General features: G+C 40.2%; 1 protein-coding gene and 1 pseudogene across 8 annotated transcripts in view; one reads left to right on the top strand and one right to left on the bottom strand.

Annotated features, from left to right (window-relative positions):
- Window positions 1–16,880, bottom strand: part of LOC137235448 (eukaryotic translation initiation factor 4 gamma 3-like) — a 925,455-nt gene that overhangs the window by 107,829 nt on the left and 800,746 nt on the right. For all 8 annotated transcript variants that reach the window (XM_067758449.1, XM_067758446.1, XM_067758450.1 and 5 more), the window contains one exon: window positions 190–1,485. In XM_067758449.1, coding sequence (XP_067614550.1) covers window positions 190–1,485 — 1,296 coding nt within the window. The remainder of the gene's footprint in view (window positions 1–189; window positions 1,486–16,880) is intronic.
- LOC137234702 (probable ATP-dependent RNA helicase Dbp45A) lies at window positions 12,651–14,667 on the top strand (annotated as a pseudogene).

Raw genomic sequence — 16,880 nt, 5'->3', positions numbered from 1 at the left:
GGCAATTACTTTAGTAAAGCTCTGGAAGATTATTAACTGCCGATAAAAAAAAAGATAAATTTGAAATGAAAAATGTTTTATTTGAAATGAAACAAGTTTTATTAGACTTACGAAAAGTTTCGTTTGACCTGAAAATGCTATGTAGTGTGAAAATATTAGTTTGCAAATATGTGGTATACATATATTTACCTCTCGTACTGCCACGTCCATGTACACTCGACATTGAAGCCTGTTTATTTCCATAGCTGTCCCCAGCCGAAGCACATATAATGGCACTGCGTTTATTATTTAACGGGCTCACCATTGACTGAATACGCTTAGAATTACGGACAAATGATGGCAACAAATTTGGTGTTGGTAATATTGACACAATATTTACATCGGGTTGCCGGCGTGATGCTTTCGAATCTCTTAATAACAGAAGTTGTTCCCTGTCGTATTGTTTTTTTCCTGTCACGTTTTCCGGCGACCACTGGCCTTCATTGTAACTAATCAGATATTGTTGGAGTTCTGACACGCTACTTCCTTTTCTAGGAGGAATAAATACATTTTTCATTGGTACTATATCAGTAATACCCGTTTTATTATGAATATGGCTGGTCCCATTTTCGGTTTCAGAATAACCAATTAAATCTACAGTCTCTTTAGATTCCTTCTCTGCTGGCGGGGTGACCCTTGAATCGGTTGTAGAACTAATAATAGTACAAACTGAACTTGAACTAGTTTTAGATGTTTGTTGCGATTGAGCATTTATCTCACTAGAACATTGCATGTGTTCCTGGTTTTCAGAAACAGTTTCATCATACTCATTTACAGCATCTATATTATGTTTCATGTATTGCCCTTTACATGGTTCGACCTGCTGATATCCAATTCCATTTAACGATATCGGAAGATCTATGCTTATATTCCGTCTTTCTTTGTCACCTTTTGATTCCTCGCATACCAAATATTGATTACTCGAAGTCTCATCAGCATATGTTAGGAAAGTCGTATCCCCTTTTGTGACGCTATTAATCCTTGTCGAAGAATCCGAAGTACTCACATTTTGGTTCCCATCTACTTTGCCGGTCGATTTATTTAAATATTCTTTCAGCTCCGAGGTTACAATTTTGGAATGGGGCACATTATGCACTTTTGAGGCAATTACAGGCATATTATTACTTCCCAAATGCATCGATAATTCCGAGATTAGTTTATCCTCAATTGAATTCGTGTTGCTTATTGCCGCTATAGTTTCATGTGAGAGACAATCCTTCTCTTGTGCCTGTTGATTTTGCAGTTTTGATATTTCATTTACCTCCGCTAAAATTAGCGCGTCGGGTTTAACGCTCTTACCGTCTTCTGTTTGTTGACTAGTAAGAGAGTTTGGTACTTCTTTTGTTCCGGAGACGTTGGTCGGCTTAAAAGCTTGTGCACTTTCCCCAACAACTTTTTCCGGCTGGTGCACAAATTTGCTGCTTAGGTTATCACTGGGTCGGCTTGCTATAATAATAAATAAAACAATATTAGTAATGAATGTTACGCCTCGTTGTCGCAATAAAACAATACTTTTAAAAAAAAGTGTAATAAATTTTACTAACCAGTATTAAGTTAGCAATAAATATTGTGTGATTCAATACGTATTTGTTTTTTGAATCCGCTTAAATTCTTTTGTGTTCGGCAAGCTTAAATTACCCTACCCGCGATATTTTTTATAAGACAAGTGTAATAATTTTGTACCTTTTCGTTTTTTGATTCAGTTTAAATTTGTTTGTGGTTGCACCAGCTTAAACAACCCGCGATATTTTGTACAAAACAAGTGTAACAAATTTAATGACTATCAAAAATTAAACTAAAAGCAAGTTAGCCCAGATCGCGATATTAAAAAAAAAAGAAAAAGTGTTATAAATTTTATTTACCCGAAATTAAAAAGTATTACATATTGAGTAATTTAGCTTAAACTTAAACAAGCAGATCCCGCGATATTTTTTGAAAGAAAAGTGTAATAAATTCAAGTAACCTAAAAATTAAGTTGAACTTAAGCTAGCTTAAGCCGCGAATTTCTTAAAATACGTTTATAATAAATTTAAGTGACCCGTATTAAATGAGCATTAAATATTTTGTAAAATAGCGCATCGTTCGCTTTTTGTTCGGTTTAATGTTTTTTATAGTTGGGCCAGATTAAGCCTAAGGTAGCCCTTCCAAATATATTTTTTAAACAAGTAAGGGTGTCTAAGTTCGGGTGTATCTCAGCGTGAGGTTCTATTGTACAGTTCATTGCAGATAACATACTTTTTCGAATGTTATTATAAGGGATTTATTTTTTTTAAGCTCTAAAAATGTTGTGTAATGCTTGATCGGAATAGGGGCATGGCACCGCCCATTAAACAAAATGTTTCCCAATTTCCTCTTACAATACAACTTGGTACATCATTGAAACATCATTGATACAAAACTATTTTTCGCTATGATATAGCTTATTATTCTAGTTTACGACCCTTCTAAACATCCTTTATATATAAAAGCGGGCGTGGTCTTTAACCGATCCTATTTTACTAGAAATATTTCTTGCTATAAGGAAAATATGTGCACCCAGTCTTATTACGATCCGTTAATTTTTCTTCGGTGCTACGCCCATTTTCAAAAATTTAAATTTTTTGGCTTTTTCGTGTTATAATTCTACTTAGGAAATGTAACACCAATGATATAAAGCTCTTTTTTGCAAAGATATAGCTTATTTTATTCATCCACGACCATTTTGAAAATCTTTTATATAAAAGTAGGCGTGGTTCTTAACCGACTCCTCTAATTTTTCTCTAAGCACTCCTTTATTACTCTGTCGAATTCTATTTTAATAGGTTTAACGGTTTTTGATTTATGATTAATAATATTTATATGTTTTTATCTTTAATGGTGTGTTCAATTTTACTTAAGATTTTTTAAGAATTGATGAGCTTAACACCATTAATGATAATTGTTATTCAATTATTATTTTTGGTTTTATTGGGAAAAACTGAAAAGAAGGAAACATTTACTGGCATATTGCGATCGTACCATTTCGAAAACCGCCACGTCATCATCGTCAGGCTATTTCGTAATGTTTATTTATTGCAACAGGTTTCACCGGGGCCATTGGGCTATTGTGTTGTATTTGCTTTCTTGGCTTATTTCAGTTTTATCCCATTTACACGCTCTCGCACAATTTGAGACATTCTGTCTCTACATTAATTTGTACCAGGCGTGCTTTTTGTTATTGGTATTGTACCACTCCTATTCACTGCAGAAGATTGTTTGTGTACTATATTTAAACTCGTGCTCAGTTTTATATAGTTATGCATGTTTAATGAGGTGTTCAATTTTACTTAAGATTTTTTAAGAACTAATGAGCTTAACACCGATAAATGATAATTGTTATTCAATTATTATTTTTGGTTTTATTGGGAAAAACTGAAAAGAAGGAAACATTTACTGGCATATTGCGATGGCACCATTTCGAAAACCGCCAGGCAGTTTCGTAATGTTTATTTATTTCAACAGGTTTCACCGGGAATGATTAGGCGATTGTATTTTCAGCAGTTTGACCGCGGTTCGATAAAACTGAAATAAGCCAAGAAAGCAAATAAAATACAACAGCCCAATGGTTAGGCGATTGTGATTTCAGCAGTTTGACCGCGGTTCGATTTCGAACCAGTAAATGTTTCCTTCTTTTCAGTTTTTCCCAATAAAACCAAAAATAATAATTGAATAACAATTATCATTTATCGGTGTTATCTAAGCTCATTACTTCTTAAAAAATCTTAAGTAGAACTGAACACACAATTAAACATACAAACATATAACTATATAAAACTGAGTACGAGTTTAAATATAGTACTCAACAATCTTCTGCAGTGAAGAGGAGTGGTACAATACCAATAACAAAAAGCACGCCTAATACGAACTAATGTAGAGACAGAATGTCTCAAATTGTGCGAGAGCTTGAAAATGGGATAAAACTGAAATAAGCCAAGAAAGCAAATACAACACAATAGCACAATGATTAGGCGATTGTGATTTCAGCAGTTTGACCGCGGTTCGATTCCCGGTGAAACCTGTTGAAATAAACAAACATTACGAAATTGCCTGACGATGATCACGTGGCGGTTTTCGAAATGGTACCATCGCAATATGCCAGTAAATGTTTCCTTCTTTTCAGTTTTTCCCAATAAAACCAAAAATAATAATTGAATAACAATTATCATTTATCGATGTTAAGCTCATTAATTCTTAAAAAATCTTAAGTAGAATTGAACACACAATTAAACATACAAACATATAACTATATAAAACTGAGTACGAGTTTAAATATAGTACACAAACAATATTCTGCAATGAAGAGGAGTGGTACAATACCAATAACAAAATGCACGGCTAGTTCAAATTAATGTAGAGACAGAATGTCTCAAATTGTGCGAGAGTGTGAAAATGGGATAAAACTGAAATAAGCTAAGAAAGCAAATACAAAACAATAGGCCAATTGTTAGGCGATTGTAATTTCAGCAGTTTGAACGCGGTTCGATTCCCGGTGAAACCTGTTGAAATAAATAAACATTACGAAATTGCCTGACGATGATGACGTGCGGTTTTCGAAATGGTACCACAGCAATATGCCAGTAAATGTTTCCTTCTTTTCAGTTTTTCCCAATAAAACCAAAAATAATAATTGAATAACAATTATAATTTATCGGTGTTAAGCTCATTAATTCTTAAAAAATCTTAAGTAAGATTGAACACACCATTAAACATACAAACATATAACTGTATAAAACTGAGCACGAATTTAAATATAGTACACAAACAATATTCTGCAATGAAGAGGAGTGGTACAATACCAATAACAAAAAGCAAAACTAGTACAAATTAATGTAGAGACAGAATGTCTCAAATTGTGCGAGAGCGTGAAAATGGAATAAAACTGAAATAAGCCAAGAAAGCAAATACAACACAATAGGCCAATGGTTAGGCAATTGTGATTTCAGCAGTTTGACCACGGTTCGATTCCCGGTGAAACCTGTTGAAATAAATAAACATTACGAAATTGCCTGACGATGATGACGTGGCGGTTTTCGAAATGGTACCATCGCAGTATGCCAGTAAATGTTTCCTTCTTTTCAGTTTTCCCCAATAAAAGCTCATTAATTTTTAAAAAATCCTAAGTAGAATTGAACATACAATTAAACATAAAAACATATCTATATATATAAAAATGAAAGTTTGTATGTATGTCATCGATAAACTCAAAAACTACTGGACCGATTATTATGAAAATTGGTATATATATGTATTTTTCCACGAGGAAGGTTTGTATAATGAGTGCTTTGATACCGAGTGACTAGGATCTCGAAATATAGCCCAAAACATGGACCCGGGTAACTCCAGGAAGTGTTTGTACAATATAGGTATCAAATGGAAGCTGTTCATGAGTACTTTAATACTGGTTTTTTTTTTGTCCCCTGGGTGATTAGGGTCTCGAGATAAAGGACAAAACGTGGACCCGGGCAGCTGTTGACGAGTGCCTTAGTACAGGGTAGTTTTCATACCTATTGGTGACTAGGGCTCGAGATATAGGCCAAAACGTGGACCCGGGCACCCCTAGGATGTGTTTATACAATATGGATATCAAATGAAAGCTGTTGATGAGTGCCTTAGTACAGGGTAGTTTTCATACCTATTGGTGACTAGGGTCTCGAGATATAGGCCAAAACGTGGACCCGGATACCCCGAGACAATGTTTAATTAAATGCTGATTAAAACAGAACAAGTTTGAAGGCAGATATGTGTAACAAAGTTTTACATCATCTGCGTACATAAAAGCTCGAAAATGCAAGATAACCTTTGGTAAGTCGTTAATGAACAGGGTAAAGAGTAATGGACCCAAATGGCTACCCTGGGGCACGCCAGAAGTTACATCAAACGACTTTGAAAGATTGTTGTTGAATGAGTCCTATTTTCAAGATAACTTGAAATCAAACTTAATAAAGGCGCTGGAAAACCCAGAAGATCAAGTTTGTGAACTAAGAGCTCGTGATTAACAGAGTCTAATGCTTTACTAAAGTCGGTGTAAATTACAACTGTTTGTTTGCAATCTAAAAAACCATTCATAACAAAAGACGTAAATTCAAGCAAGTTGGTAGTTGTTGATCTCCGATTCACAAAACCATGTTGACAAGGTGATATTAAAGAGCTACACATGTATTGAAGCTGGTATGTAATTATCTGCTCAAAATTTTTAGGGATAGCTGAGAGCTTAGCTATGCCTCTGTAGTTCTCAATATTAGACCTACTACCTTTTTTATAAAATAAAATAAATGTAAGGCGCGATAACCTCCGAAGAGATCTAAGGCCGAGCTTCTCTTCCAATTTGCGTCGTGCTCCTCTTGATTTTCTCTACAAATTGGTCGGACGGGACCTACATGTTTTATGCCGACTCCGAACGGCATCTGCAAAGCAGATGAGTTTTCACTGAGAGCTTTTCATGGCAGAAATACACCCGGAGTGCTTGCCAAACACTGCCGAGGGGCGACCCCGCTTAGAAAAATTTTCTTCTAATTGAAAAATCTTATTTCTAAAATTTTGATGTTGCTTTGCCCGGGAGTTGAACCCAGGGCATACGGTGTGATAGGCGGAGCACGCTACCATCACACCACGGTGGCCGCCCACTACCTTTTTTATGCAAAGGTTTAATAAACGATTATTTCCAAATAGATGGGAATGATGCGGATTCCAGACCCCAGCGGGTTAGGGGGGGTCAGAATATACCCGCGGTAGGTATGCCTGTCGTAAGAGGCGACTAAAATACCAGATTCAAGGGGCTGTGTAGCGCAACCCTGCAGGTTGCCAGCGCAACATATAGCTTCTCCAAACCCAATTGTCAACCTCACCTATCCGCGGCGAATCCTGTTTCACTAACAGACGAGGCTCTGGCGACCCTAAGCTCCTTATGGAACTTGGGGTTGGGGAGGGAGGGGATGGCCTGAAGGTTAATTGTGGCCACATAAATCGTTCCCGAGATGGTCGGGCCAGCACCTTAATGGTGCTGTGGTACCGGAGCGTACCGGATCTGTATCCGGCAAAGGACCATCACATCGATAACACTCCCCAAAGCCTTCGGGGAGCAACCTTATCGCTACAACAACAACAACAACATGCGGATTCCAGAGACAGTTTAAATAATTTAAAGTTAGGCTCAGCTAAGCTGACAGCAGAGTACTTAAGTACACAACCAGGAGCACCATCTGGACCCGGTGAAGATATCGGTTTAAATGCAAGAAGATTATTAAGAACAGTATCTTTATCAATAAATGGGTTTAAAATATTATTAGAAGTTTCCAAGCAATATGGATAAACATTAGACTGGACACATTGGGATGAATAGGTTGCTTTAAAGAATTCAGCAAATAAAATCTGCGATTTCGTGATCAGAATTTGCGTTTTTGGACCCATAAATAAAAGTATATGGGAAACCAGAAGTTTTTCTTTTGGAATTAACAAATCTGTAGAAACGTTTCGGATTATTAGTAAATTGGAATTTGCAGCACGATAAGTAACCTTTATAACACTGCTGGTTAAGACGATGAAAATTGGAGCGCGCCACTAAATATTTAGAAAAATCAATAGCTTTACCAGATCTTTTGAAACGCTTATAGAGTCTAGATTTAATATTATCAAGTCTTAATAGTTGCCTTGAGAACCAAGGTGGTTTACCCGTGGTGGTACTGGAATAACGAAGAGGGATACAGCTTTCAAAGAAAGCATCAAGAGAGCTATAAAACAAGAAAGTCGGTGTTTCAACGTCTGTACACGCATAAAAACTCGACCAGTCATGGGCAGAAATCAATTTATTGAGCTCACTAAAATTCGTTTTTGAAAAACATCTCGAACGGGGTCGGGAATTCGGCTTAGAAACATCGAGCATCACAGGTTGAACAACATCCAGTACTATTGTTGCGGGGGGAATGTGGCGCCCAGGTCGTGGGGCGCGATCGCACGCAAATAAAAAAGAGATAAAAGAAAGAGTTAGAAACGAGTAGTCACAAATTTATTCACTTTATAAACAATGGGATTGAAGTGTTATCTGTATGAGATAGGATAATTAATTCACAAACCACTTCGAAATTCCAAATTACAAAATGATGAGTTGTAAATATTAATAATATGATGACCGCAAATTGTTAGCTAAATTACAGTTCAAAATCGAAATATTGGTGGCTGATTGCCAGACAATTGCCAAGTGCAAATTCTAATGTTAAAATCGCAATTATTAAAAAGAATCACAATAGCAAAGTGCGATTATAGCGTAAATTATATGCACAAACTGTGAAAAGATACGTAATATGATAACTCACCTGTGAGATAGCTGCTGGCTCGTGAACGTTCCAAAATAGAAAAGAAAGATTTAAAAACGAAAAAGGTCCGCACCACCTGCCGATAGCCAACCAATGCCAACTTTCGTCGAGTTTTTCCCCTTTGAAGTTAGCGCTCGGCAGGGGTGGGCCGTTGCCGGTAAATAATAATATTGCCAAAAAATGTGCATTAGGGTGGTAGCGAATATTTAGGCTGGTGGCCTAAACATGTCGGCCCCCTTACGGCGAGCAACTCGAAAGAGCAAAACAAAAAAAAAAAACTGGTGAGTACGCCAGCAACCTTCCCAAGGCAGGATAAACTAAATAAATTAAAACTATGATATGTATGTATAGTTGGATCGTAAGTACGATCTCCGGCGAACATCCGTGCTCGCAGTAATGCATCCTCGCTGAACTGTGGATGAAAAAGAAAAGCGTTAGTATTCAAGTACGTGGGGTTGCTTGGTTTAAAATGCACCTTGTGGTATAATTAAAGTTTTTTATAGGGGGTGGGCTCCGGACACGACGAGGCCGAAAATTGTGGCTTGGGTGAGGAGCCCGCCGACAGTTGACGTGGGTGTGCCTCCGACCATAATACTGGCGTAGACGTCGGCGCCCAAAGTGAGCAACACTGGGGACGATCGGTAAAATGTCGGATCGGCCAGCTTCATGAACTGGAATGGGGCCGCTACCGACGGGTCCAGATTTGCCGTGGGGTTTTACCTGGCATAGTTCGATATTACGGTGGCTTGGGTCGTGATCTTTCCCGCTACCCCATACTTCCCTCGAAGAACGACGGTGCACCTCGAAAGACGTGCGGTATTGTTACGCTCCAGGTGTAGATCCTTGCACAGATTGGCATCGATAATGCTGGTGGGAGCGCAGGCATCTAACAGGGCGCGGACCAGGTGTAAACGGCCTCCTGCCTCAATTCGGACTATGGCTGTCGGCGCGATGGCGATCAATGCTCGAGTTATAGTCGGTGCCGCTAAATTGTCCCGGAGTCTACCACTCCTGAAGCCAGTGGGGGTTTGTTGTTGCCTCACGAGAGCTCGATGGTTGTTGCGCATCTTATTAGGGGCCGCCCTCCCAGTGAACTGTCGTGACGAGCGGGACGGACGCGGTTCCGCGTCGTCACGCTGGTTACCAGTAGGGCGGTGCGATGGGCGGAAAGGACGTGTCTCCGCGCCATCCCCGATTTGTAAGCGCGCGAAAGCGCCGTGCATAGGCGAGCGGTTCTCGGGTCTCTCATGACGTAATGGGGGCCGGAATCACGGCGTTTCCAAGCTGCCCGATTGGGCTACCTCTGCTGCATTGGCCAGCCTCTCTTCTTCCTCGACTTGCTGGGCCCATGATTTAGTTTGCTCCGTGACATGGATGGAGAGGACCCCATCCGAGCTCGCATCGTCGTCGTTGTGCTTGCTTTGAGGTGGCGACGGCTGATCCTCGTCCATATGTAGCGTCGTGTGATGTGGTTTACTGCAACGTCGGCATCGGTCTTGACTGGGGCAGATTTCCAGGCGGTGGAACGGGGATAGGCAGTTGGGACAATAGCGGTGCATGAGTATTGCACGTAGTCGCTCCTCAGTCGACATACCACGGTAAATTGGGCACAATCGCACTCCGTGCGGTTTGGTGCACAGACGGCAAGCGATGGTGAACGCATTTGGGCGTGCCTCGGTTTTGGAGCGTTTGAATGCAAATCTAGGCATGTCTGGAAATGGTAGCGTTTAGTAATATCGCTGCATAGGTTGGTTGGGTGGCTAATTGCCGGAGACCCGGGGTCGATTCTGGCTGACCTATTGGTTGGCGTACTCGGGATAAGGGTTCATTTGGGATGAATAATCTGGTTAGGTTATTCTGCCGAGGTAGTGACGTGTAGTGGTTGAACCCACTGTTAGGTTTAGTAAACTTTGATTGACATACGCCTAAAATGACCTTTCGTTTTGAAAATAGTTTCATCAGAATGAAATTGCTGATATTGAAAGCCACCAATAGTAAGATTAAGAATTATTAAATATAGACTTAGGGCAAACTATATTTTTTGGTGTTTGCCTAAGGCAGGCAATACGCGAAAATATACGGTACATCACGGTAAACTCGTGCGTTGTCACGGCTCCTTGTAATTGCCTTCCAAAAATTTGGTCACAAAACTTACCCACTCCCATGCAAATGTGACTATGAATATAACCTATGAATGACTGTGAAATGACGTCGTGCAGATAAAATGTGCGACTGATGTAAAGAGGCCTTTATTCGCTGTCTGGGAACACTCTTTGTGTTGATTTGGGCCATGTTATGTGAATTCTCACAACTTGTGATGTGTTTGTTGAATTCAACACATCCTGGCGGAAATAGACTACACTATCGAGTGTGGTAATTTGTAGAGCTGTCAGCTGCTAACGCTTCCAATCGTTGGAATGAGACAGCTGTGCGGTGCTGCCCATTGCAGTGTAATGTACATAATGGTCATGTCATGCAATCATTTAGGGACAGCTCGCGTCTGAGTCTTGACGCGACATCAACGCTGATAATTATTTCTGGAAATTTTCATTTTTTTTTTTGTTTTGGGTTTTCCCATAACGTTGATTTTGTTGAATTACTATTTCGTAAAAACATTCTGACCCTTCCTTTAATTATTTTATCAATCTTAAAGATTGTATTGAAATCTCCCATTAGCTCTTCCACCGTTAAGTGTACGCTACTAAACAACGTTGAAAGGCTTGGAAATTTTACGGTCTTAAAATTCGAAGTTATTTCTTTATAGTTCACGAAACAGTCTAAACTAAGTTGGAGTTTAGAAGAAAACTTAACTTGTCCTAATAAAAATAATAATGGAAACTGATTTAAGGAAAATACCTATTTTGCTTGTTTTTTTTTCATGTTTTTTTTTTGTTTTGATAAAAGGAAGCCCATGATACAAACCAGAGAGCGCCTTCTTGTTTAGGTCTATATTTTCGCGATTATATATGTATTCTGATTTTTGTTCACATGCTAACGCTCGGGTGTGTTGGATCTCATGGATCCGAGTTGTGATACCCTTTGGATCGCGCGCAATGTGCTTACTGCGTAAAAAAAGGCATCGAGTGGCACCCTTGTTTCGTTCATTCAAAATGACATTCATTCATGGAAATGAGTATAGATACATTTTGAATGAATTTTCACTATGAAGAAAAACTTGTGTGATGGGTAAGTATGCAGGTACCGTTCCTTTTTTATATTTTTATAAATTTACTAATTTTATTCTTTTATTTCATTTCAGGCACTCTTTTTGTTTCATTTCAGATACAGATTAATGAAAAGTTGGATACAATGAAAGCGATTGCGTGGGATTTCCAAACTTCTTCAGTTATGGCAAACACAGAGTCAGCAATGACATAACTGGACATCCCAGACAAGTCGGAAAGCGACAAAACTTTATTAAGTAATTGGAATACGAGGTTTAGTCATTGCGGACCCAACCCCTGTTCCACATTGCGGATTAACCTCTTCATCATCATCCTCTTACGACTCCGCAGGCGATTCAGTCGCTGAAGAAAGTAGTAGCACTAGTAGCGAAGAAGAGGAATCGACTCCTGAGAATTTTGCTGCTATTGAGATGATGAATCTCCAACAAATCTTAGTTTTGCAAAACAAAATTGATTTGGTAAAAGAGAGCCAAGCTAAAGAGCAATACGAGGAAATAACAAATTTTTGCAGGGCACAAATGGAAATGGACCACTTTCACGCAAACATGCGTTAAAAATAGTTTCAATATTAGCTGAATGGGGTTCAATGCCTCGTGCAAAAATCAATGAATTTGAAAATGATGCACGCTTCTTGCGCATCTGTCGTGTTTTAGGGCGTACAGGGGCAAATAGGGCTGGCGCTGCGACCAATGACACAAATAACTCGAAGCGTATATCAGGGTTTCGCACAGATGATCTCAATACTGTGCTGGGGGTTGCTGGAGATGACGAAGCAGCTAAGTTAATTGCTAGCATAAGTTCGACACAAATGGTAAAAGTGATGAGCACTTTGGCGCAACGTAAAACGACGTAGCACAACACTTTTGCGCTCGCTTGTTTTCAATATAAGTAGTACAACAGATCAGCTGGATTTAAAGCAGTGTGCTGATGTATTATATGCAATGGGCACCCTAAACGTTCAGGATTCTGTGCCGGCAGCGAAAGTTTGTGCTGATATACAAGCGGTGCTAAATAAAAACTCTGAAGGGTCTGCATTCTCAGCTGTTGAATCGTAGGCAAGTTTGTTTACTTCTTTACTAAATAACATTTAATTTTAAAAATGTTAAAAAAGGATACTAGTCCTTTTGCCACCTTGGGGCTGAGGCCATGGCTAACAAAGCAGTTAAAAAAATTGGGCTTCAAAACTGCAACTCCCATACAACAAAATTGTATTCCAGTCATACTTGAGGGTAGAGACTGCATTGGAGCAGCCAAAACGGGAGCTGGTAAAACATTCGCATTTGCATTACCCATACTTGAAAAACTTAGCGAAGAACCGACAAGTCATTTCGCACTAGTGCTTATACCGACGCATGAACTTGCTTATCAGATTTCGGAACAATTTCTTGTTGACGGTCAACCGATGGGGGTGCGCGTCTGCGTCGCATCTGATCAGTAATCAAATGATCGAAAGCCAAAAACTTATGCAACGTCCTCACATTGTTGTTGCAATGTCAGGGCGGTTAGCAGATCACCTAACTGGTTGTGATACATTTTCGTTTGATAATCTCAAATATTTAGTAGTGGATGAAGCAGATCGTATGTTAAATGGTGATTTTGATGAAATATTAGCAATAATTGAACGTTGTCTGCCGAAAGAGAGGCAAAATGTATTCTTCTCGGCGACAATGAAGGATTTCATTAACGAATCTAGTATATTTCCCATAGCAAAATATTGCTTTGAATGGTCAGATGATTCTGCAGTAGCAACAGTGGAAACACTTGACCAGCGTTATTTGTTGTGCGCAGATTATGATCGTGATATGGTATTAATGGAAGCGTTGCGCAAATTTCATGAAGAGTACCATAATGCAAATGTTATAATTTTCACTACTACAAAGAAGTACTGTCAGCTCCTCTCTCTGACTCTTAATAATATGGGCATTGAGAATGCTTGCTTACATGGTTTTATGCGACAAAAGGAACTTGTTGCCTCATTAAATCGTTTTAAATCCAATCATGTGCGTACTCTCATCGCCACAGATGTGGCTGCACGTGGCTTGGATATACCTAGTGTACAATTAGTTATGAATCATCGCCTACCACGTACACCCAAAGAATATATACATCGTGTTGGTCGCACTGCACGTGCAGGGCGCAAAGGAATTGCGATTTCTATTTTTAGATTTCCACATGACCTGGAATTACTGGGAGAAATTGAAGCAGCAATTAATACGAAATTAACAGAGCATCCAATCAATCAACGCATGGTGGAGCGCATTTTTATGCAAGTAAATGTAACACGCCGTGAATCCGAAATAAAATTAGATAACAACGATTTCGATGAACGTGCGCAAAATTATAGGCGCAAGCAATGGATATTAGAGGGTAAAGATCCAGACGCAATGGAGCAAGCTTTTCTCAAAAAGCAACGAGATAAAATACGTGCAGCTCGTCAATTACGAAAGCAGCGTCAAAAGGAATGGGCCGAGAAGGAGCCAGAATTAATACAAGATACACGATTTAAAAGTGTGGATGCTTTGCAATTCAAGCGTAAAAAATCAAAACCATTTAAGAACAGCAAAGCTGATAAGGCTCCAAGCAAAGGCAAACAGCACAAATTAGCTGCTAAATCAAAGGTGATTAACAAAAGCAAATTGAGCGAGAACTCTTGAGCTGAAATTAAATGCGACAAATTAGCATTAAAATAGTCAAAAAGAAATTAATTTTAATAATTCTTTGAACATAGTTATTATAAATGCCCGTTTCAGGCAAGCGTTCACGAAGAGAAGGAATACCCTACAATTAGTGGCCTAAATAAAACGTTGAAAGGTATGCTGTTGTCGGATCCATTTTAACTAGTTTGGGCATAATGAGGTATCGAGATTTGGATATAATGGAAGCGCTTACGCAATGGACATGCAAATCTTTGGTGGTCAAACTATACAGCCTATATTGGACAGCAACCCGTTGATTGGAATCAATTTATGATGGTAAGTAGGCAGTAACGATAGTTAAATCACCTTAATTTCAAATCCGTTAATTTAAAGGTGAAACAACGTTTAACAAAAACAGCTGCTTCAAATGCTACTACAGCCAAAAAACCACAGGAACCTGCAGAACCTGCGCACACCTAACGGAGGATGGCAGAACCTGCGCAAAAATAACGGAGTTTGATACGCAAACAGATTTAAAAGGTATGATGTTAAACGATATTACCTTACGGTAATAAAATATTAGATGTTTTAAGACAAAATTGTGATTATTGATTCACTGGTATGCCTTGGCAGATAGTGGATCTGCAGTAGGGTTCTGTTGGCCTCGTTCGGGGTGAAAGAGAGCGGGGTTAAGTGGTTTGTTGGCTTCGTTCGGGGTGAACGAGAGCTGGGTTATGGGATTTGTTGGCCTCGTTCGGGGTGAACGAGAGCTGGGTTACGGAGTTTGTTAGAACGGTTGGGAGTTACAGATCTTCCACACCCTCACTGGGGGGTGGTAGTAGGACCAATTTCGTGATTGGTCTGGTGGTTTGTCCCCTTGCCGTATCCAGTTCGACGACTCGAACTCGGTTATCGGGGCCATAATGAAGGTTGGCTATCCGACCTAGTCTCCATTCATTAGGGGGCAGATTATCCTCCTTAATGACGACTAGGTCTCCCTGATTAAGGTTTGATTGTGGATGCTTCCACTTAACGCGCTTCTGCAATTCGATGAGATACTCCGTTTTCCACCGTTTGCAGAAGGTTTGATGCAGCGCCTTGAGTTTTTCCCATCGAATGTATGTATGTATGTATAGTTGGATCGTATGTATGTATGTATAGACGAAAGAACGTGTATTACGGGAGTCCCTGTCGTGAAAATTTACCTCCGGTGTAAAACACAGATCAATGTCCGTTGATCTTCGGCCCAACAAGTTGGTACCAATGCGGTGAGCTGGGGTGTTCAAGTCAACCAGCCTTGGTTTGGCCGAGGAGGACTATCCATCCTCCTCTTCCATTTTCGGGTAATGGCACCCGGTTGCACGGCAACTCCACCGCGAGTTCCGTGCTTGCCTCAAGGTCCCTCTTTCATTGATTTTGATATCTCGGTATCTGGTTAACAAGTTAACCAGATTGAGATATTTAACGGCGGCGCTTGGTTTTGCTTAGATGTTGCTTAAAGGGCCGCACTACGTTGACAAACAAAGTGAGCTTGGCATCCAATTAAGCTCCGTATTCAACACCAAACACCATCACAATTTAAATCAAGGGATGTGACCAACCTTTTCCGCACACAGACCTGTGAGTGCCGAGTGCCCGCCTCAACAATTCCCCTCGACATCGCTTGAGGCCACACTACGTTGACAAACATTGTGTGCCATATTGTCTACTATTGGCTTCCATTTTCGCTACTAATTTCGCTCCAATTTCCACTCAATTACACAACAATTATGCACCGATTTGCCTCCAAATACACTCCTACCACAATTAAGGGATGTGGCCAACCTTTTCCGCTCACAGACCTGTAAGTACCGAGTACCTGCCCCAGCAACATCTTTGCATTGCAGTCCGCCACACTGCAGTGATTTGACAACGTCAAATCTTGCCACATATAGGGTGTGGCCATCCACACAGCGAACGCCTCCTATTCGCTTACGCAGTCTAAAGCAGCCTCAAACATCTCAAAAGACGAGATGAGCACCGGCCCACTCGTACAATTATCGATTGTTTTTTGGCTGACGATAGACATGCGCTCTTACACCATCTTTCGTCAACTATTTTTCAGCATTTTGTCACAATTTAAGGGATGTGACCAACCTATCATCTGCCCCTCAGGGTCAGCTTCTCAATGAAATTGGGACCGCCGTGGCAAGCATGAGACCGAATTCCCTTGGGTCTGGGTCCCCAAGAGAAAACAAGTCTACTCAGAGCGTGTGTCATAAGTGAACTCTATTTGAAACCACAGCCACCGCGATGCTCCCACAAGGGGGCCATCCCAGGACAGGAGGTGAGACCTGAGTACAAAGCATCGTTCGATGCAGTGCACCAGATCACACTGGCTACTCCTGCTCCCGCGGTAGCAGTTTTTATAAAGACCTTGCCTAGGGTCCCACAGGGTGATACACCGCGTCCACCCTGCTACCTTTTGAGTAAAACACCTTACTCATGGATTGGGTACCCATGGTATTATGGTCGCCTTTTACGACCGGTATACCTACCGTGGGCATATTCTAACCCCTAACCCACAGGGGGGTATGTATTTTTAGTTGGATCGTAAGTACGATCTCCGGCGAACATCCGGCTCGAAGGACCAATGTTGCGGGGGGAATGTGGCGCCCAGGTCGTGGGGCGCGATCGCACGCAAATAAAAAAGA

The sequence above is a fragment of the Eurosta solidaginis genome, chromosome X (genome assembly GCF_040869045.1).
Source record: "Eurosta solidaginis isolate ZX-2024a chromosome X, ASM4086904v1, whole genome shotgun sequence".
NCBI classification, from domain to species: domain Eukaryota; kingdom Metazoa; phylum Arthropoda; class Insecta; order Diptera; family Tephritidae; genus Eurosta; species Eurosta solidaginis.
The sequence above is the reverse complement of the archived record's forward strand: the minus strand, read 5'-3'. Positions and strand labels throughout refer to the sequence as shown.